The sequence below is a fragment of the Bombyx mori genome, chromosome 8 (genome assembly GCF_030269925.1).
Source record: "Bombyx mori chromosome 8, ASM3026992v2".
Classification (NCBI taxonomy): domain Eukaryota; kingdom Metazoa; phylum Arthropoda; class Insecta; order Lepidoptera; family Bombycidae; genus Bombyx; species Bombyx mori.
The window spans coordinates 9,977,249-10,000,000 of NC_085114.1; the positions used below are offsets into that span (position 1 = coordinate 9,977,249).

At 36.6% G+C, this 22,752-nt stretch overlaps 1 protein-coding gene across 2 annotated transcripts in view; it reads right to left on the reverse strand.

The window, feature by feature from the left end:
* Positions 1–535: 535 nt before the first annotated feature.
* Positions 536–22,752, reverse strand: part of LOC101741546 (G protein-coupled receptor kinase 1) — a 45,506-nt gene continuing 23,289 nt past the window's right edge. The window contains exons 5-16 of one of the 2 annotated variants that reach the window (XM_038012359.2): positions 21,660–21,734; positions 21,515–21,576; positions 21,317–21,425; positions 19,695–19,829; positions 12,150–12,315; positions 10,572–10,713; positions 8,708–8,882; positions 7,354–7,472; positions 6,362–6,524; positions 4,697–4,865; positions 4,059–4,303; positions 536–3,599 (exon numbers count right to left, since the gene is read on the reverse strand). In XM_038012359.2, coding sequence (XP_037868287.1) covers positions 3,408–3,599; positions 4,059–4,303; positions 4,697–4,865; positions 6,362–6,524; positions 7,354–7,472; positions 8,708–8,882; positions 10,572–10,713; positions 12,150–12,315; positions 19,695–19,829; positions 21,317–21,425; positions 21,515–21,576; positions 21,660–21,734 — 1,752 coding nt within the window. In that variant the 3' untranslated portion in view covers positions 536–3,407. The remainder of the gene's footprint in view (positions 3,600–4,058; positions 4,304–4,696; positions 4,866–6,361; positions 6,525–7,353; positions 7,473–8,707; positions 8,883–10,571; positions 10,714–12,149; positions 12,316–19,694; positions 19,830–21,316; positions 21,426–21,514; positions 21,577–21,659; positions 21,735–22,752) is intronic. The other variant, XM_012695511.4, reaches the window with a different exon arrangement.

The window sequence follows — 22,752 nt, forward strand, 5'->3', positions numbered from 1 at the left end:
AGGTGGCGCATTTATGTTGTAGATGTCTATGGGCTCCAGTAACCACTTAACACCAAGTGGGCTGTGATCTCATTCACCCATTTGCGGTAGGCAGCGGTTTGGCTCTGCCCCTGGCATTGCTGAAGTTCATGGGCGACGGTAACCACTCACCATCAGGTGGGCCGTATGCCCGTCTGCCTACAAAGGCAATAAAAAAAAAACCCACCCAAGCAATAAAAAAAAATGGTTTTTGCCCTTGGATGACTGGAACCTGTGAAGTAATTAATGGACATAAACTAAAAATCGCACTGACTATTTGTGGGTCACAAAAGTACTGAAGTGGAGACCTCATACTGGACGTCGTAACGTGGGCAGACAGCCAATGAGGTGGATCTAAGATCAGGTCAAAATAGCCGGTAAGGACTGGATGCGAAAGGCAAAATACCGAAAAGAACTGAGTGCATATCACCTACACTCACCATTGGGTAGACATGGGTTGAAAAAGAAGAAACTAAAAATGGATAAAAGTGTACGTATCAGTACGGAATAAAACAACTTGTTGATTAAATAAACATTTTACTACACATAATGTAGGTTTACAATAAAAGTATTATCTAACAGAGGTATGTAACAAAATGTCTGATGCAGATCAAGAAACGTGGCGACGCTACGACTATTTTTACAAGCTTATATTTTAAATGAGTTTTTATTATTATTTAAATATTACTCTTAATAGTTTGTGTGATGATATAAATATTGTTAAATGCATTATGTTAAAAGTATTACCTAATTTGGCAAACCGGAATGTGTTGTCATCGACTAATTTGGCCATTACAATCAGATTTACAAATGCAGCTATTTTATTAATGTGCAAATAGCTAGGGTATACTTGTGGCGTCTACATTTTCTGTCACAATACACATATCCTATGATTATAATATGTACGATACTATTTAACAAAATATATTATTAACATAGGAGCTAAGTACAAGATTATATGTTAATTTAAAGATTAAGTATTTTCTTCAGAAATTACTATACTAAGAAAACATATCACAATAGATTGAAGTGAACAAGTACGAACAAAAGTAACCTATAATACTGTTCAAATAGTTAATATTGTACATTATTTAAATTACTTAATTTTAATAAAAAAAAATTGTCAATTTATTAATTGTTTTGACTAGTTCCTAATCATTTACCATAGTTTAGTAGAATATATACTTTACAATATAGCCTGTTCACAGATGAGTATTTAGTGTGTTAGTCTAAAAAATAATTCACAGTACGGTAGCACTCTTGTTCTACCAACAAAAAAATCTACTTTTCATTTATTATTGCAGTATTAATGTGTGTACTATGCCTTATTTTTCCAAATACATATTGTGATGTGTAATATACCTATTTGTTTATATTAGCTGTCCTATCCTACAGACACAATACAGTGGTGGCACTGGTACGTTGGTATGAAGATTTCTTTTAATTACAATTAATATTTGTTTTAATTTTATTGGTATGGAAAGATAATTACTATTTTATTATTTATAATTATTATTGCTTTTCACATTCCTAATAACTTTGTTGGGGGATCCAAGATAGTTTAGATTTCTTTCTGGTTATATGAACTTCATCATTTAGTTTTTAGTGTGTTCGTAACAAATATGAGTTAAGACACACTTCGGATTTACAGAGCCCCTTTTGATAGGACAGTTCATGTACGAGACGGCCCGATTTTGACTTTAGAACAAACACTCATTATTTGGCAAAATATAGCGATATCGCTACTCGCATACGTTACGCCATACGTCAGCCTAGTTGTGATAGGATTTACCGTAACTTAGGCATATTTATGAGTGAATTTTTACATTAAATATCCTATTAAATTGATTTCTAATCAAATTGTACATTAATATTACTTTTTTTTGTTAGAAATAAAACTGCAACTACTCGATCCTATAGAGTACGCGATATTTGATTACATTAAACCATTCCTACATATTAGTCTAACTCCTATTTGAAACTATGTATAGAATTCATGGATAGTGAAATAATCACATCATTATCGATTTTGTCTAATCGATAGGTTTTATCGATGAAATGAAAAAAAACGATCCGATCGTGTTGATTTTTGAATAATTTTTAGTAATATTGAGTACACGTGAATAAAATAGATCTTAACGGAGTTCACGTGAATGCGGAAAGTGCTGAGTCGAAAACTCGCCTCACCCTGTCACCCACAAGTATTGCTTATCCTTTACACTTATTGTGTATTCACTAAAATTAATAAATTAATAAACTTACTAGGATATACTACTAGTGAGAGAATGTACTGTTCACGCGACAAATATGGCAACAAACCGAACGGCTCCTTCGAAACTCAAACCTGCATCAGACACGGAACATTAACGGAACATGCATCGCTGTACAATTACAAAACATACAGTAACATACAAATGTCGTCCTGCTCATGCCGAGTCGCCCGCACATATCCATTGTTATACACTATAGAAAATGCTTTAAAATTTCCTATACATACATTGCATTTATACTAATGTTATTTATTGATCACCACACCTAAACATCGTTAAAAAAGTACTGCCTCTAAATATTTATCATATTATAAGAAAAGACATTTTTAATATCTACTTACATTGAATTCTATGTATAAATAACATTTCATAGTAACTAAACTCGAATAGACTGTTCGGGAACACATTAGAGAAAAAAATATATTATTAAGTACCTTTTTACAAATTATTAAAAGGTGTCCCGTTCATATATCTACAGTATGAGGGAACAGTAACATAATAATTATTATTAATTCTATAAATTAATATTGTCTACATTAAGAGAGCTACCGGAGCCAACACGGAATGCGGTACTTATGTTTGCTCGTGTGTGCATAATTAGTCAGAAGTGTAACCGAGGTGCTAGTCTCTAACCTCTAAACTCGAATAAATTGAAGCATCTATTATTAAACGTACAATAAAGAATTGAAACGTCTCGAAATCGTTAATACATTCATTAATTTAGTCATGATCGATTTGTTAAATACTTACTTATATTCCTTGTTTTGTTTCAGGACTTCCCGATTTATTACATTGACTCGCTTGAGTGTTCACTGTGCTCACGTAATAGAATCATAACAATGCTCACTGTGGAGCCACGTACAACATCCGAAAGGGCACGCGACCGTCACTAGTCTCGAAAGGCGTCTCGAACACCACAATGTACAAATCTATACATTTTGCTATTTTTTTTCATTCCCATCACTTTAATTCGTATAACAAACACATTCACTGTGGCGGACGCCCACTGTGCAGATCACGGGACAGTCAGACACCGGCAGCGGTTCACTTGATGAGTTGCGCAGCGCTCTTGGAGCGGCGGAACATCTTCGCGCCCTTGTTGGACGCGGGGAGCTCGTGCTAGTTGGTGCCATTAGAGGGCCGCGGAGGGGCGGGGGCGGCGGGAAGGGGCCGCGCGGGGGGCGCTCCTTCTTTGGCGCCGTCCGTCCCGTAGATCTTGCCGGCTTTCTTCGCCATCGAGGCAAGGAGTTCTTGGGAACATTTGTGAGCCGAACGCAGCGACAGGGCCCACTCCTTCAGGCCGATCTCGTCCTGTGCATAAATTAGATTGTAGATATTAATTTCATTTTTTAACAGTCTTCCTTTCTCAAGTTCATCATCTTTATTTATTGCATAGATGGGTGGACGAGCTCCACCTGGTGTTAAGTTGTTACCGGAGCCCATAGACATCTACAACGTAAATGCCACCACCCATCTTGAGATATGAGTTCTAAGGTCTTAGTATAGTTACAACGGCTGCCCCACCCTTCAAACCCAAACGTATTACTGCTTCACGGCAGAAACAGGCAGAGCGGTAGTACCTACCTGTGCGGACTCCCAAGAGATCCTACCACCTACTATTAAGTGATCACCGTTGTTCAGACCCCGCAACTTAAGCGCCAGCATCGTTTTGGAAATAGTCGAAATAAAAGTGAAGCATTATACTCTCAAACTGTTAGATATAATTTGGTACGAAAATCTCTTGACAAAATTACAATACAAATAACATACCGTATTCGTGAGCACGACCTTGGTGTCGTTTCGGGTTCGCAGCACGATGCACTGCTCTCCCTTGATGGAAACGAAGTCGGAGGAAACCTCCTCGACAGTGTCCAGCAGAATCATTTCGGGCTTGGCGCTGTTCTCGAGGTGCAGCTCGAGCCGGTTCGGGTACAGTTTGGCGTAACGAGTTTGCCACGCACTAGCGAAGGGGCCGCCCAACTTCTTAATGTAACCGTGGAGTATACAATCCGATTCTGAAAGTATTCGAAGATGGCCTCATTTAATATCGATAAAATACCGTATTTATTTATTACACTTCGTGTAAAATTAACATTGGCGGACTTAATGCCTAATTCAATACCAGTCAAAAAAGGTAGTGCAGAGTGAATAGTGGTAGGTGCAATAAAATTTATATTAATTTACAAATACATACACACAAAAAAAAGTAGATACATACATATATACACAATCACATATACATACATACATATAATAGTTTATACAGTATTAAAAGGAATATATTAATAATATATTATAGGAATATATTAATACTATTTTTAATTTGAAAATTCTCTTTGCTGTCTTCAGACTGGCTGTAGGAAGCGTTCCCCAAAAAGGATGGTAATTAATACAATATGCGTAGGTACCCTTCTCGTCAGCGTCGAACTTCTGCTTCTGTTTAGCCTTCCTCTTCTGTTCGAGCTTGTCGGCTTCCAGGTTGACCGTATCGAATACGGTCTCAGCGACTTCGGCCTGCCAACGTTCCGATATCACCAAAGGGAAGTCCTTGTATTGCATCTGATCCGTTTCTGTTAACTGAAACATGATTTACTGTGATTTAAAACACTATGGCATTGTAATCAGCATGAGATGTCTTTATACAAGCTATTTCAGGTTTATGAATTGACGGTAAGTACATTGTCGGCTCTCATATTTAGGTACTACAACCTGAGGCAAATCAGTACTACGTTCCAATTTAAAGTCTTTAAAGAGAGAGGTCGAAGCTTTGATTTATTTAAATACTAACATAGGTCTTAAGTTATTTGTAATACTACCACAATATGAGACTGTTTCTTTTTTTTAATTTTTTTATTTTTATTTTATTTAAGTTAAAGGGAACTTGAAGCTTCGACCTCATGTCTTAAGAAGAATAACGACCCTAGTTCGCGTCTTAGTATGATGCGATGGAGCGGTTGCTTTTGTGTTGAACTCTGATCTGGTGATTAAATCTACTGACTGAAAAAAATCGGCACAGAAATTTTTCGGATTTTATCAATGTGTATGGCTGGCTAAATGTTTCATATCAAGATAACCGCTTGCTCGTATACCTGTGAAGACAATTTTAAATTACAAAGCAATAAATATTTAAAATTCGATTTTTAAATTGCCAGCCACGGGCGTAGCTAGTTGGAAACTGGAAAAATATCATGTTCGTAATATTAAACCATGACAATAAATCACGAGAAAAGTGAAAATTGTAAATATTGTTTAGTTTATATGGTTCATCGGCATTCTATAGATACCAACTGAGATGCAACTTTGTTTTACTTGTCGTTGACGCTTGAAGGAAGGTTTTCGATTAAAATAAAAAACTCCATGAATATTACGCTACCGAAACCTGCTGAAACATTTGCCTTATATTGCCTTATAAAAACCAAATATAGAATAGTCTTCAGAGTGTTTTCTTAAATGTAAAAATATTCTACATATACACCAAAAATATCTCAGCAGAAATTATAGTTTTAATCGACAATCAAGAACCATATAAGCCGCGCCAATAAAGAAACGAATCTAAAATGGCGGCCGCGATCATGCGTTCTCACTCTAAACTATTGCTGTCCTTTAGTCGCACACGGCGCGTACTGCTTGCAAAAAAAATATCAATTCTGACTTTGTTCTCACTGTCTTGACGCGCTCCGTTTTCTCTCAAATTCTGTTGTTATTTGTTGCATTTGTTAGTTATTTTGTTAAATTTGTTATTGTTATCGTTTTTTTGCGCTACGTGTGTTAAATAATATGACCTCTCACAAACGCGGAAAAGTCCTTCACAGTAATGCACGCGAAATCGTGTATAACGTTATTAAATAATCGTGTATAAGCTTATTAATTAACGTTATACATTCTCATTTGTTTCTTTATATTTTTTTACAATAAACAACTTTTTCTTTCTGTCTTTCTTTTTATTTGTTGACCCTACCATCTGTCAGTGCAGGTACACAGACGCCATTTTCGATTCGTTTCTTTATTGACGCGGCTTATACTTGATATCGTAGCATAACATAAAATTTGAATGAGTCCTAATGAATGAATACCTTAATTCCTTTGGTGTCTTCTTCGTCGAAGCTTCCAATGTCGAAGGCATCGGCGGCGTTGACCTCCCCGCGCGGCGGTATCAGTGGCGGAGTGTACTTCTGGTGGTAAACCTGCTGCCAATCGATGCCAGCGAAGAAAACGTGCTCCTTCACTTCGTCGGCGCTGTTGGTTTGAAGCAATTTATCGATGAGTGTTAGCAGAACTTAATTTATTTTATTTTTATTGCTTAGATGGGTGGACGAGCTCACAGCCTAACTGGTGTTAAGTGGTTACTGGAGCCCATAGACATCTACAACGTAAATGCGCCACTCACCTTGAGATATAAGTTCTAAGGTCTCAAGTATAGTTACAACGGCTGCCCCGCCCTTCAAACCGAAACGCATTATTGCTTCACGGCAGAAATAGGCAGGGGTGATGGTACCCACCCGCGCGGACTCACAAGAGGTCTACTACCAGTAAAAATTGAATAGTTCATCTGAATATTAATCAATGCAGATATTCAACCCCACCTGTTCTATATATTATTTTATTGGTATTGGTGCCTGGTATTCTTAACCCTTTTTTTATTGCCTTTGTAGGCAGACGAGCATACAGCCAACCTGAGGGTGAGTGGTTACTGTCTCTCATGGACGTCAGCAATGCCAGGGGCAGAGCCAAGTCGCTTCCTACCATTAAGTACTCTCCGCAAGCCTGGATTGAAACACCATGGAGGGGAGTTCATTCCAAAGCCGGATAGTACGTTTCTCCTACCTAGCTATGTGATTGCTATTAAGCCTAGGAAAGCACATTGAAAGCTGGTATAGGTAAGTGCCGCTTGCATTTCTCAGATGACTAGACAAATAGTGACTGATGACCATATTGTTTTTTTTATATTTTATGGTAAATCATATTTAAATTTAAATTTGTTTTTCAGATTTAAATCCTTTTTAACATAAGCATTCTTAACATTGAATTTCACTATAGTATAATTAAAAATATAATCCAATCTCACCCTCTTCCTTTGCAGCCGAGACGTTTGTTGATATCCCTTTGGAGCAGACCTTCGAGAAGACTCTTCAGACTAGGACTGAACGACTCCGGTAGCTCCACGTTCTGGTAAACGTTATATTTCTATTGCAGATTATGGGAACTTATCAACAAACAAATTGTTTCTATTGCCTAGTGCGTGTATTATGTGTTTCAGTGTTCATTCATCGTCAAGATCCTATTCACCTATCCTATCCATGGCATGGATGGGTGGACGAGCTCACGGCCCACCTGGTGTTAAGTGATTACCGGAGCCCATAGACATCTACAACGTAAATGCCGCCACCTACTTTGAGATATGAGTTCTAAGGTCTTAGTATAGTATGTTACAACGGCTAACCCATCCTTCAAACCGAAACGCATTACTGCTTCACGGCAGAAATAGGCAGGGTGGTGGTACCTACCCGTGCGGACTCACAAGAGGTCCTACCACCATTAAGATATATGTAGTGATTTTGATTAGTCCATTAAAGTAATATATACATATATGGGTCACATCTATAAAAGTGCGTTAAATATCCAATTCAAAATAATTATAGCGGTTAATTTGTTAATTAGTATAAAACTAAAATTATTTTTACAAAAACTGCAAACATTATTTCCTGTTAAATCTTTACTCATGTTCGCGTGCAACTAATCAATTACTACGAAGCTTTAGTCACATTCGGAGAGAGTTCGGGCCCAGACTGTGAGACACCTCGCATATGACTCAGGCGTTACGTGTGAAGTATGTATTTGGAAAATGTCGGTGGAAGCTGAATATACCTACCGTGTTCACCCAACGTCGTCGAAGCGATGATAATCCAAAGAAATGAGATGAAAATAATATTACGCAACTGTTCGATATGTAAATAGAAACATTAATTGCAATTTATATATAGGTATATATATATATATATATTAGTAAATTATACATTTCCTTTTGTGTGAGTGCATTATTACCAATTAATTCACACACAAACACCATTACAAAACCAAGACACATTGTGTTCGGAAAACAATTGAAATGCGAAGGTTTACTTCACATTTGTACAATATAGTTTATTGTCCAATGTAGTTACATTCAGTTGTTGCAGTTACAAATGTTACTTTCCGTTTTAAATTCATACTCAAAAATTGATAAGATAGATAAATGTTTCTTTGTGCAATTTAATTCGAATACTTCTTCAGTGTTTTTCCCATTTTTTGAAGAGCACAAAGACGTGATCGATAATTTGTATCGATAATTCGTATCGATACCGTTTACGTTATAAGGCAGTTTCGATTGTACGGTGATGATGTGAATAGTGATGAATATCGAGCACTAATATAATATTTACCATTGTCAGGGTCATCTTGTCGATCTCGTGCTTGTCTTTGGTTTTGTGCTGGCGGAACGGGGAATGTCCCTTGAGCAGCTTGTAGAGCATGCAGCCGAAACTGAACCAATCCGCGGACGAATCGTAGCCTGTCCCCTTCGAGAGAACCTCGGGGGCCATGTAGCCGTGAGTGCCGCTGGAATTCAACAAGCAAACTATGAATGAGATTGTCAAATTTTTTCGTCAATCAGATTGCAATTTTGAACTTTATATTGATGAGGTTAGGGTTTTTTTTAATCTGTTGTGGCAGTCGGCCTACCGCTGAAATTCAACAAGCAAGATTCAATAAGATTGTCAGATTTTTCGTCAATCACATTGCAATTTTTAACTTTATGTTGTTGATTTTAGTGTATTTTTTTCTTAAAATCTGATGTGGCAGTCGGCGTACTGGTAAAATTCAACAAGCACACTATGAATAAGATTGTCAAATTTTTCGTCAATCACATTGAAATTTTGTACTTTATGTTAATAAATTTAGTGTTTTTTTAATCTGATGTGGAAGTCGGCCTACCGCTGAAATTCAATAAACACACTATGAATAAGATTGTCAAGAGTTTACGTCAATGACATTGCAATTTTTAACTTTATGTTAATGTGTTTAGTGTATTTTTTTCTTTAAATCTGATGTGGCAGTCGGCGTATCGCTAAAATTTAACAAGCACACTATGATTAGGATTGTCAAATTTTTCGTCAATCAAATTGCAATTTTGAACTTTACGTTGGTGAGCTTAGTGTTGTTATTTTTAAATCTGATGTGGTAGGCGGCGTCATTCGCATGATTTTTGGGTTAAAATAAAATAAAATGTGACGGATCCCAAAGTTTAAACTGAAAACGCCTCACGCCTAAAAAAGTTCGTTAGACTATCCCGACGCATATTATTTTATTTTGACTTTATCGAATCTACAGTCACATGAGTTCAAATCAAAATCATAACGATGCAACCTATCGATCGAACTTTAGATTTGTTAAAGGTGTTGGATTAAAAAGTAAATGTGTTCTTTCTGGATGGATTCTTACGATGGAACAAAATTTGCGTTATAAAAATTCATCTGTATGTTGCACGATATAAATTGGTTGGTAAGGTTGTTTTTTTTTTTTTTTTTTTATTGCTTAGATGGGTGGACGAGCTCACAGCCCACCTGGTGTTAAGTGGTTACTGGAGCCCATAGACATCAACAACGTAGACGCGCCACCCACCTTGAGATACAAGTTCTAAAGTCTCAGTATAGTTACAACGGCTGCCCCACCCTTCAAACCGAAACGCATTACTGCTTCACGGCAGAAATAGGCAGGGTGGTGGTGCCTACCCGTGCGGACTCACAAGTGGTCCTACCACCAGTAATAAACCTATTCGTGATGATTTTCCTATTTACACTGATAATAAAATATGATCTTACATGTTTAACGGCATTATCCATGGGGCTAAATAAAATGTACCGACTTATTCGTAATCAAAACAATTTTTAAGAAAAAGTTGATTCGGCCTTTTTGTGTCAAAAAATATCAGACAGTGAATAAAAATGACAGTTTATTTATTCGTTAACCCTTACATGACACCATCGATACTAATATTTTAAATGTGAGAATCTGTTTGTTTGTTAACCTTTCACATCATAACTCATCAACCCATGATCATGAAATTTTGCATACACGTTGTGAGAGACACATAAAACAAAACAAACCTGATACGTTTATTTTTCTACATTAATGCGAGCCAAGACGCTTGTACACCTAGTCATTTATAGAAAACACTTAAAAAAAATTTAAGTAATAATTAAAAGCATACGGAAGAAAAATTTTATTGTATTACAGAGTAATACTTACACACTAGCGTGAGGTTTCTTTTTGGAGAAGTCACAGGCGAGGCCTAGATCTGATATTCTAACGTGTCCATGCTCGTCGAGGAGTATGTTCGCAGGCTTCAAATCTCTATAAACTATGTGACGTTTGTGCATGTGCTCCAAACCTGTTCAGTGAAATTTTTATTACCACTTGACACCCGTGACACGTCCTTTTTACTATACGAGAACATTGTGGATGTGTGCATACATTACACGACTGCACAATAACAACCTTTTTTTATGACTGAAGGATTACTGGTGGCCCGGAGGCCTTTCCAGTTTCACCAGGACAGGTGGGCGAGCAAAGGCTCAGCCAGGAGTGGTGGGATTTGCTAACAGCTGCCCGAGCGCCTCTCAAGGAGTCTTAACAACTCAAGAGGAGCTTGCTTCGCGAATGAATCTACTACTGGATCGGAATCGTGACCCGCTGAAAAGATCCGGCAAGAAACTCAGAGGGCTAATGCATGGGTTACGTTGCACGTCGAACTCTTTGTCGAATTCGACGAGTACGGTTACCGGGGTGAACAATATCAACCCTACGTTTCAGGTACTAGGTGGTTATGGCTTTATACAGCCATCTTTAGGCATGAGGTCGGAATATGAATTTTATATTTTAACGACTGCCCCACGATTCAGCGCGAAAATGAACATGACAACTTCACAGCACAAATAGGGACCAGTAGAAAAAAATATGATAAAATAAACATAATGCCTGGTATATGTAAATCTTATATACCATTTAACGCCTCGATCACGTCAAACCGCTATTAGTACAGATGTTATGCGGCGTCATCTATTAGTAAAGTAATCGGTGGTCATTTAATACCAGATAGGCCATGAGCTTGAGCGACTCAAGAGACATGATGATGCGAAAGAAAAAAAACTTAAGGACGACCTCTAATCGAATAATCACACCAAGTGTTTATATTAGCAAATACATCATTTTCAGAAATAAGTATAGCGAAATTAATTAAAATTCAGAAACGATACGTACGTACTTTTAAAATATTTTTGCGGTTTATTGCAATATAATTTTCAAACCAACAGACGAACACTCGGCCTACCCAATGGTTAGTACATGAGCGTCTAGTAAATCAAATAAATAATTTATTGACTTCTTTGCGCAAGGAAAGAGTTATCACTATCTTGACAATTAAACACCTTTTTTTTCCACAGGAGAAAATCGCCGGATCCCCACCCGCGCGGCATTTGGGGTATGTGGGAGTTGAACCTCACTAAAAACTGCCGCTCACAACCGGCGCCCTACCTCGGACCGAGCCGGAGCCCAGTCGGGGCTATTGAGACGGCGGGATAGGTTTGACGCAGAACACATTACATCCATCCCGCCGTCCCACAGACGCCGGGACCGGCTGCTGCCGGCGAAATCAAACACCTGGAATGCTTTTATCGCGAAGATGAAGCCCCAAGTCAAACAAATTTCCGAATCGAAACTATCACATAAATACGTCATCCTACGTAAGCGAATTTATAAAATAAAAATAATAAAATCGAAAAAAAGTTTTTTTTTTTTTGTATAGGTACGTATTATTTTCTATCTTACCTAATATTACTTCGGCAGCGTAGAACTTCATTTCGGCTTCATTAAATACTCCATGCTGGGAGAGATGATAGTGGAGGTCGCCTCCATTCATCAGGTCCAGGATGAAGCACAGCTTATCGGGAGTGTGAAACGCGTACGTCATACATACGATAAACGGACAGTCGACCTGATATATAAAATGTAATCATTAATTCTTAGTAAATAAAAATCATAATTTTTTTATATTAAAATTATCATTTTACAAATAGTATTTACAATACATATAAACTAACTAAAATTTTTCGAATAACAAGTAAAATAAATGTATATTTTTTCCTAAGTCTCGTCGATTGAAGTATTCAATTAGAAAAGTATACATTTTGAATTTTTGTCTATATACTGTTACAAGCATGACGAATAGCAATACATAGCTCAATAAACAAATCCATTTTCGATTGTAATACAAAAAAAAGGTATAATTAAACAAACTTGCAATGTTTATTATGAACCAGAATAATATAATAGTCTGCTCACCTATATAACCTCTAAAACAATGGGAAATGCAACTCTTAGAAAAACTAGGTCAAGGCGATTGGTAACAACATTCATGTGACGATAAAAGTTAACACATGATGGCGGAGCCGCCAACAATTTTATTCGAAATCATAACGAGCACACGATACCTTCTAGCTAGACCGAAACGTGACCCAAAAACTAAAACTAATATAGATTAAGAATCGATTATACGGAATGCAAAATAGCAGTAAAACAACTCTAAAATACCCAATGTGTTATGGCAAACGGAAATATTCAACTACGGTTTGTTGTTATGAGCGCATTCCTTTTGTTTACACGTTGCCCGCTTTGACGACTGTGTATGTTCATTGCAAAGATGACGACATACTAAAATTTGATATCATCGTTAGGCTATTTTTCATAGATAATTCACATTGACGACAATCACGTCAATACGTCATAGCTGCAGCAAAATCGCAATTATATGATAAATAGATAATGAAATATAAGTTAAACAAATTGTAATTTCATATTTGGCTTTTAAGGATTTCAAATGATACCCTCAGATACAAATTCTTCTCATTCATTCCTCTTTTATATCTTATAAAAATATATGTGTATATAAATATATAAGAATATAAAGTTTTATATCCTTAACAAACACACAACCCAATCTTTGTTTCATCGTGTATTTAACTTTAAAATGTAACTACTAGATGATAACCGAGCTTTGCTCGGTTTTTTTTTGATAACGCCATCTTGTTGTGTCTTTAAAGCGGTTAGTTGCCCTCAATTAAGAAAAATAGTTTTATTATTCGCCAATAGATGTCGGGAAGAGTTAATCATTGAAAACACGAATAAAACAATATTTTCTGAAAATAAATCGTAGCTAGATCGATTTATCGCCACCGAAATCCCCTGTATACAAAATTTTATGAAAATCGTTGGAGCCGTTTCCGAGATTCAGATTATATACATATAGTATATTGATATACAAGAATTACTCGTTTAAAGCTATAAGATTTAACTATGGCTGTAAATATTCCAGATAATCTAATCTCGCACGTCGCAAAGTTTTCTTGACTTTAAAAGCGAAAATCAATAAAAAAATCTTGCTTGCATTTGCACCGAAACGAAAGCCGAACTCCGTTCTCAAGATTCAATTCGAGTCAGCTGTAGAATCCTGTCCGAGGCGTGTCCAGATAACAATCCTCGGCGTTTACACGAGACTAGACAGACGTTGCAGCGCCGCTCATCCCGAGACGAACGCACATAAAGATAAGTCGTATTTTAACTAAGAAAACTAAAGTTAGTACATCGGACGCGTTGGTTCGACGCTTTTTTTTTTATAGCTTAAGATGGATGGACGAGCTCACAGCCCACCTGGTGTTAAGTGGTTACTGGAGCCCATAGACATCTACAACGTAAATGCGCCTAAGTTCTAAGGTCTCAGTATAGTCACAACGGCTGCCCCACCCTTCAAACCGAAACGCATTACTGCTTCACGGCAGAAATAGGCAGAGCGGTGGTACCCACCCGCGCGCATTCACAAGAGGTCCTACCACCAGTAATTACGCAAATTATAATTTTGCGGGTTTCATTAAACGTTACAGTAAACTTAGTAATCAGTGGTACAATCAGGCTACGGTGCGTTCTAACGTGAATTTGAATTTGCGCAAGCTTCCCTGTGAATGTGTTTTGAAGAATAAATTGGTGAATCATCTTTCTGTGACTTTTAATAAAACTATGTCTAAAAGCGATGACGCGTTATTTGTCACTGAACGCTGAATAAAATAATATCAGAAATAAAACTGTGATTAAGCGTTTTTTTTTTTTGGTCAGGAGGAAATCGCCGCTCTTCCGCCCTCCACTGGGGATGGCGGGCGGAGCATGTCGGAGTCGAACCGACTAAAACCTTCTGTGGCTGAACAACCAACGTCCAATCCTCGCATGAGACAAAACCCATGAAAAGGCAAAAAGGGGGGAAAGTGAAACGTTTAGTACGGAGCCACGACCAACAGCCTTCTAGGTCGGTAGGCTATCCGAAGCCCGCCTAGATGGCGCCGGTTAGAGTGAGTTATCCTACGTAATACCCCGCTGAGTCAGAACAGCGTGGGTCGAGGATAGCCGGCCTTCCATCACCCGGATGCTCTTGCGTAAAACGCGTGCAGAGCAGCTTTTACGTCTTCTTAGGCCCCCCCTTGTACGGGCCTCTTACGGTACGAAACACTTATAGGGTCAGGGCTTGGGCGAGATCCGCCTCCCTGGTCCCCGCTCGACGGCGGCGGGCTTGTGTATCTCACGCGCCCCGCTGCCTCCTTCTGCGAGATGATGCACTTGCAGAAGTCGAGCGTAGAAAGAAAAAGATAGGATGTGCAGTGGTACTGTCGAAGTCGCCATGGCCTAGAAGATAAGTCGTGGCATACACGCATCAAGCGATGCGACTAAGCCGTTGCTCAAATGCCGCAGACAGATTTAAAAAAAAAAACGTACATAACGAAGTTGGTGGTGGTATTGTAATCTCGCAAGGATAGATACTACCATCCTGCAAATTCCCGCCGAAAAGCAGATATGCTTAACAGTTCGAGGGATTGCATAACCATTATAAATTGGAGACGTTTACTTCAAGGAAAATGTCAAAACTCTAAAAATACTTGGCAGTGGAAGAAACACGTCTTGGCTATTTTGTTTTACTATGGGTTATATTTTAATAGCTTCATCAACATGTACACTGTCCGTTCGTACCGAAAAATATATTATTTATTTTATTGCCGAAGTCAATCAATAAAATCCGATTAATACTAACATCGTACATAATACGATCGTTTATCAATAAAACCTGGTTCCAATAACGAAACATTCTGACGATACGAGAGTTTTCTTACTCGTGAACATAAAATAAAAACGTTTTATTGTACCACAGGACATAAAAATGAAAACAAGGTCATCATACACGACAAAAAGATTTTTATACGAAAAGTTGACCCTACATACCTACATACTATAAAGTATTATTACGTAAGTCTTTATATTATGTACATATGTATGTAGAATTGTCGTTACGAAACGACCGACAATTCAACGTTTTATGCAAACTTCGGGGCGGAAACAAATGACCTTGTTAAAGTTTACGAAAAACTTTTTAGGTCGTGAAAACACAATCATAGCCCATTGGATATAATAAATTATTTTCATGTACACATTAATGACGGATAAGTATTCGATAATATTACTAAAACGATCCTCATAATTTCGTTGTGTTAAAACACAAACGTATACCCGCTGTTCTATAGAAAACATCAATCAACGAAGCGACTGAAAACAGGTATAAAACAAAATGCAGAGGAAGCGAACTGCAATACGCCGACAAATTGAGGGCGATCCAATTCGTTTCAGTCCAATTGGCCGAGTATCGTTTATATTCCCAGTACCATATAGCGTATAAATAAATGCTACCTATGATTGTTCGTATCGTTACGAATCAAAGCGACACTTTATCTACAAAAGATCATATATTGAGATTATTACAATCAAATTTATTTTGCGGTTCTGTAAATGTTCCATTAAGATTGTGTTGATATGATTTTCTCTATCTACCTACATTTTTACTATATGGAGATTGGGGATTCATTTTTTGTAGGGTAACTATGTCGTTTTTGTAAGCTGTGTTTACTCCAACCATGCTACGAGATGGGAACTTACAGAAAAGTCGATAATACAAGTTCCAATTTGTATAATTGTATTACATATATAATTATTTCTTTAGAATTAAATGGAATATATGTTTGTTATAGTTTGTGTAGTTCAAAATCTAAAATTATTATTTTTCTGTAAATAAATGACTTTAAAACTATTGGAACCCCTTGTTGTGGATGGGTTGCGAGCGAATAATAATAATAAACATATAATGTGGTTCAGAACTTTAAAACACGCTTTAATAGCAAACGGATCTGAAAATCAAAATAATATAATTCTGTTCTGTTCGTTCTAGTCAAAGTATTAGGACAAAACAAGAAAATTATTGTATTGTCATCGGTCCTTGATATTCAGTGAAAGTTATTTTATACCATGAATTTTTTCGTCTTGTTTCCTTTGAGCAAAAAACTTTCGTTCATTTTCAAGGATGCGATGTACAGTAAATTTTGTTTTTGTCTACATTACTTACGACTTTGTTTGCTAATAATAGGAACGTGAATAAATAAAAAAAAATAGTCACATGAACATCGCGCCAGTAAACCAGAAAGATTATCATGTTTTTCGTGTACCTACTTACTTCGAGGTTTGTCGCAAACATCGTTAGGTACATCCCGACACGAAAATTACGATCTAGACCTATTGTATACTTAAGAGTCCATTAGGTACGTACAATATTTGGAATAAATAACATCATCAATGTTAACCGAAAAAAATATTTTTTGTAGGTTTTTGCAAAGTCTAACATTCACAAATCATGATCCTACTTTCATGTTTATTAATAAAGAATTATTTTAGAGTAACTACAGAACACACTCGACTCGCCTAAAATAATAGGTTGGGGAAAAAGTCTTTTCTTATGTATGAACTTGTAATAAAATCTCTTTGGCTATACTATTTGGATCTGGCTGGTTTTGGTATCATTTAAAGTTTAAATTTTAAAGAAGATAAATCCAAATTCAAATTAGGAAAATGTGTGATTTGTATTTATTTTTCGTATTTTGTATTTTGATCAGAAACCCCAAAATTTCTATAGCAATGGAAACATGTCCCTACCTACAAGATGGCAAAAAGTTACAGAACAAAATGGTACCTACATACTTTAGTTAAATGTAAATAAACTATATTAAAAAACGTTGTAAATTTTCTTAAAAAATGCGAGGAAACTTTTTCCCCAACCTATTATATACATATCGTCTTCTCGCTTTCAAACTATATAATCTCAAAAACGTGCTAATTTTACTGGAGAGTGTTTTAAAGGTTTAACATGTGATATTTTTAATATTAATCATCTTTTTTTTACATTTTTTTTATTTTTTACCAGTTACATTATGTGTCTTTTAAAGTAAGATAAAATTATGTCTTAATTTTGTTAATAGTAGTCAAAATATAGGTAAACTAAAAAAAAAAAAAAAAACTAAACAACGCTCTTTTGACTTTGAAAAATAAATACTGGTGATACCAAATGATTCCGAATGATTAACTCAGTTTCGAATATTTTTGGAAATTGTACACTTTTAATGCGAAAAGACGATATATGTACAATACACTTGATTAATCTACGGAGAACTTCTTTGTGCGATCCGTCTTTGTTACTCCGCTTTTCGCTCTGCCACCGTCCAAATGAAAAGACGTTCGTGTCGAGAATGTCTCAAGTTTCATTAATTTCCACTAAGTCCAACAGTCACAAACAAAGTTTCGGTCCCTACGAGAGATTCATGAATGGAGCGCATTAAACGCGAACGAGTCTGAGCGGGCCAACATCCGCAGTAGGGTAAACATTTAGACGAGCCAGTCTAAATTAATCATAGACGATAATTTTTTACGAATTTTTATACATATATGTTACGGCAAATGTACACTCTTGGGAAATGTACACTTTTACCGGTAAATGTACATGCCAAAAAGTTAGGTATGTGTGAACTGAATATAATGTATATTATGTACATTTCCCGGCCAATGTGTCACTTTTTTTTTATTGCTTAGATGGATGGACGAGCCCACAGCCCACCTGGTATTAAGTGGTTACTGGAGCCTATAGACATCTACAACGTAAATGCGCCACCCACCTTGAGATATAAGTTCTAAGATCTCAGTATAGTTACAACGGCTGCCCTACCCTTCAGACCGAACCGCATTACTGCTTCACGGCAGAAATAGGCGGGGTGGTGGTACCTACCCGTGCGGACTCACAAGAGGTCCTACCACCAGTGATTACGCAAATTATAATTTTGCGGGTTTGATTTTTATTACACGATGTTATTCCTTCACCGTGGAAGTCAATCGTGAACTTATGTTAAGTACGTATTTCATTAGAAAAATTGGTACCCGCCTGCGGGATTCGAACAACGGTGCATCGCTACGTACGAATGCACCGGACGTCTTATCCTTTAGGCCACGACGACTTAACGAATTCAACGTACATTTCCCTTCTTTGAAATTGAAAATGTTAGTTCAATGCACATTACCCAAACGAGGAGGCAAATGCGCACATTTACCGGAAAATGTGTACATTTGCCGCAATATCTACTTTTACCGTAACATATACACGCTTATAACGTCAGTTCAAAAACTCGTTCACCGACCAGCACGACTGTAGTTTAATTCAGTTAACTTTGATCAATTGCGAGACAGGCAGACTTAGAAACGTCACGACATAACTTTTTTTTATTGCTGTAGATGAGAGGATGATCTCACGGCCCACCTAGTGTTAGCAGTTCGTTACTAGAGCCCATACACAATGGAAATATAACGCGAACGCTGTGACTCATCTTGACACATGAGGTCGAAGTTTAAATTGTATTGGCTTAAGAGACTGACCCAACCTTTAAATTGGAATGCATTGTAAATACAAACAAATACAATTTGTATTTTTTTGTTATTGCCCTTGTAGGCATACGGCCCACCTGATGGTGAGTGGTTATCGTCGCTCATGGGCTTCAGCAATGCCAGGGGCAGAGCCAAGCCGCTGCCTACCGCTTAATACTCTCCACAAGCCTCGTTTGAAAAAGGACATATCATAACGCTCGGGAAACACCGTGGAGTGGGAGCTCATTCCATAGCCGGATGGTACGTGGCAAAAAAGACCTCTGGAAACGCACTGTGGATGACCGCAGTTACTCCAGGTAGTATGGATGAACTCTACTCCGGTGGCATGCGGTACGATGGTAAAAACGAGATGCCGGTATCATCTCAAACAATTCCTCAGAGCACTCCCCATGGAACATACGGTACAAAATACAAGAGGGAACCGAAGTCCCTCCGCAGACCCAGAGGTTCCAAACGATCCGTGATCCATCTAAGCAATAAAAAAAAATGCAAAATATCTAAAATCATCATAACCCACAATGCACTCACCCCGGTACTGACTAGCGAGAGCATAATCCTCTCGTTCAAGGCAAGCGTCTCTCCTTGCTTCATCTTTATTCGTTTCTTATCGAGACATTTCATTGCGTACATTTTTCCTGTGTCCGCCTTCCGACATCCGTATACCTGAGGAAGCATATGCTATGAATATTTAAAAACAAAAAATCCAATTTAAATCCATGTATTACGAATTATTTAATTTCCATATTTGACATCAGACCTATTGTTTAAATATCACAACGCTAACGTGATATGCAAACTACAGATCCATAAGCCAGCGTTGTTCTCACTCATACACTGCGTCGTTGTTGTACAAATAGGTTTTAATTGAGGTTAAAAGGCAATCAATAGATGTTCGTTACGTTCAACGTAAATAGAATGCCTAATAATAATAAAATAATATTTTCATGTCATCATCGACATTAATCGAATAAGTCAGTTGTTCAAAACAATAAAGGTTAATTGAACACAATGACCATTAGTTTTTAAACAATAGTAGGTAACTCAAGCAAAAAATGAATAAATTTAAAAAAACAACTCGTACTAAATTGAATTATCAGCAGAATTTAAATTGAATCTAACCAAGAGATACGTCACAACTGAACTGCCATATAACCAAAACAAAAGCTATTTCGGTTCTCACTGCGCGGTCATTCTGTACGTGAATCGGTTAATCCTCAAAGTTAAGGGCTGGCTTCTAAATCAAAGAGATGCAAATTAAAACAATCAGCTTCACGTTTCGTTCACTAGAGTTTAAATTGCAAATAGTCGTCGAACAATGTGCGGCACGTTTATTCGCGGTCAGTTACTTTGAAGCTGATACTGAAATTCATTCGTCTCGTACGAGTATTTATTTAAAGTATATAAATCGACAATGTATTTTATGTATATGTTTTTTTATTATGAATGAGATTAGATTCACTTTTAAACCTCAAATTTAAATACCTCGAAATTGAGGTGTGCCATTAAGTCTTGTTTAAATTTTAAGGTCCTGTAATGAATGAGGGAATATTAAACCTAATATAATTGGAATACTATTAATTTCTGAAATGATAAATATTATTGTTTATTTAAACGGCACGTAATGTAATACAATTAAAATTCAGAGGTCGGGCGGGATCCGTAGTTCCGCGTCGTGCTCAGGGTCGTTCACCGTCTGCTTTCGCTTTACATTGCTGTTTCATGAATGACGAACATAATTAGCCAATGTTTTCCTTTTGCAATTAATGATATGTAAATAATAGTACAAATGGTACTGGAGTGCGGGTTACGATATTTCCTGATGTTGTTGGGGAATAGAACCCAATGAAGTTAATTTAAAAATTCCATTGCTATTCAACCAAGGGCATAGGAGGGCTTTATTACACTTACGAGCCGGCTTTCCGTTAGCTGAGAGGAATATGAATATAGTTACAAGCTCGGTGTTATATTCGGAATACTAATGACTATTTATTTTGCATCTTAACACTGGCATGTTATCGAGTTTGTTTCGTGACTATCAGTTATTTTCCTCTCGATTATCCAAAATAAAAGTTTTTTTTTATAAATCTTCTTGATTCCTTGGCACAATATTTAAATGCGATAGGCTTTGAAACAACCTAAGATGTGCTTACCTCTCCGAAACCTCCCCTGCCGATAATACGATGTACGCTAAAATCGTTCATAGTTAGCTGGATGTTTAGTTCTAGATTCTTCCATTGACAAAACCTCGTGTACTTATCACTGTAACAAATATTATACTATATTAGAGAAATGACCCGAATTTAAAACCTCAAAAACCCAATCGTGTCATCAATAAGGAATAGTCATACCTTTCTAAGAAATTTTTGAATGGCTCTCCACGAAGATGTTGGAATATTTCCTCTATATATGGCTAAAATAGAATGTTGATGGGAATCAATAAAATATTGAATTGTTTTTTTTTTCAATATGATTTACGAAAATATAGATAGATACCTCAAATAGATTTGGTGGTACTTCATGCTTCAATAAATACTTCTGTACATGAGCTACGCATTCTTTAGAATAATCCTGAAACAATGGAAACGATAAACATGTCCACTTTTTCGCAATCCGAGGCAAAGATAATTTACATCGTAACAACTTGCTATTTTACATAATTACCGATTTATGCATAAATTGTGAGACAACCTCAATTGTTTTTATAATCTATGGCTTCTTCAAAAAATGTATTTGAATAGAAAATTTTAAGAAAATACAACAGTGATAGTTTAATTATATATACCAGAGACAATTTGGTTCGTTCCGAAATAAAATAAACGAGAAATAAAACAGGTTACATGAAAATTTTAAAACACATAACTAGTCTTTATAGCGATGGGCGAATTTAATAAAACTTTTCCTTGTTCTCTAGCTATTATTCCAGCAAGATTCTAGCAAGATAATAAACATAGAATGTGTGGATTCTCTCAAATCGGGTAGGCGTATCTCCAAGAAAAATGGAATGTCCGCAGATGCACCACGACGCTTTAGTTGTGAACAAACCTAAGGTGTTTCTGAACGAAAATCATTTAGACTTTCCGTAAAACATGTCTTCTTTACATGATACTGTCAGTATAATCTCACTATTTATATCTCAGATTACTTAGGGTAGTCTGTTTTCCTTGTCAGTATTTCACACCATCTCCTTTAGTAAAACTTTTACTATTTAATTATTTTATTTTAATAATAATACGTACTAATAAATTTATCCTTGATAAAAACATCGTTCTACATATGGATAAATAGTGCTAGTTTTCATACGTTTTCATGCTTTATTTATCACAAACACAAATATTGAAATGTCAAAAGAATTTCATTAATACTCAATTTTATAAGATACTAGAGACCCGACTTCGCTTCGGAAATTGTAATTCATCATTGATTTCTCCAGTATTTAATGGATGTTATTATACATAGAAAGCTTCCTCTTCAATCACTCTATCTATTGAAAAAAATCGCATCAAAATCCGTTACGTAGTTTTAATGATTTAAACATACATAGGGATATAGGGACAGAGACAGCGACTTTGTTTTATACTATGTAGTG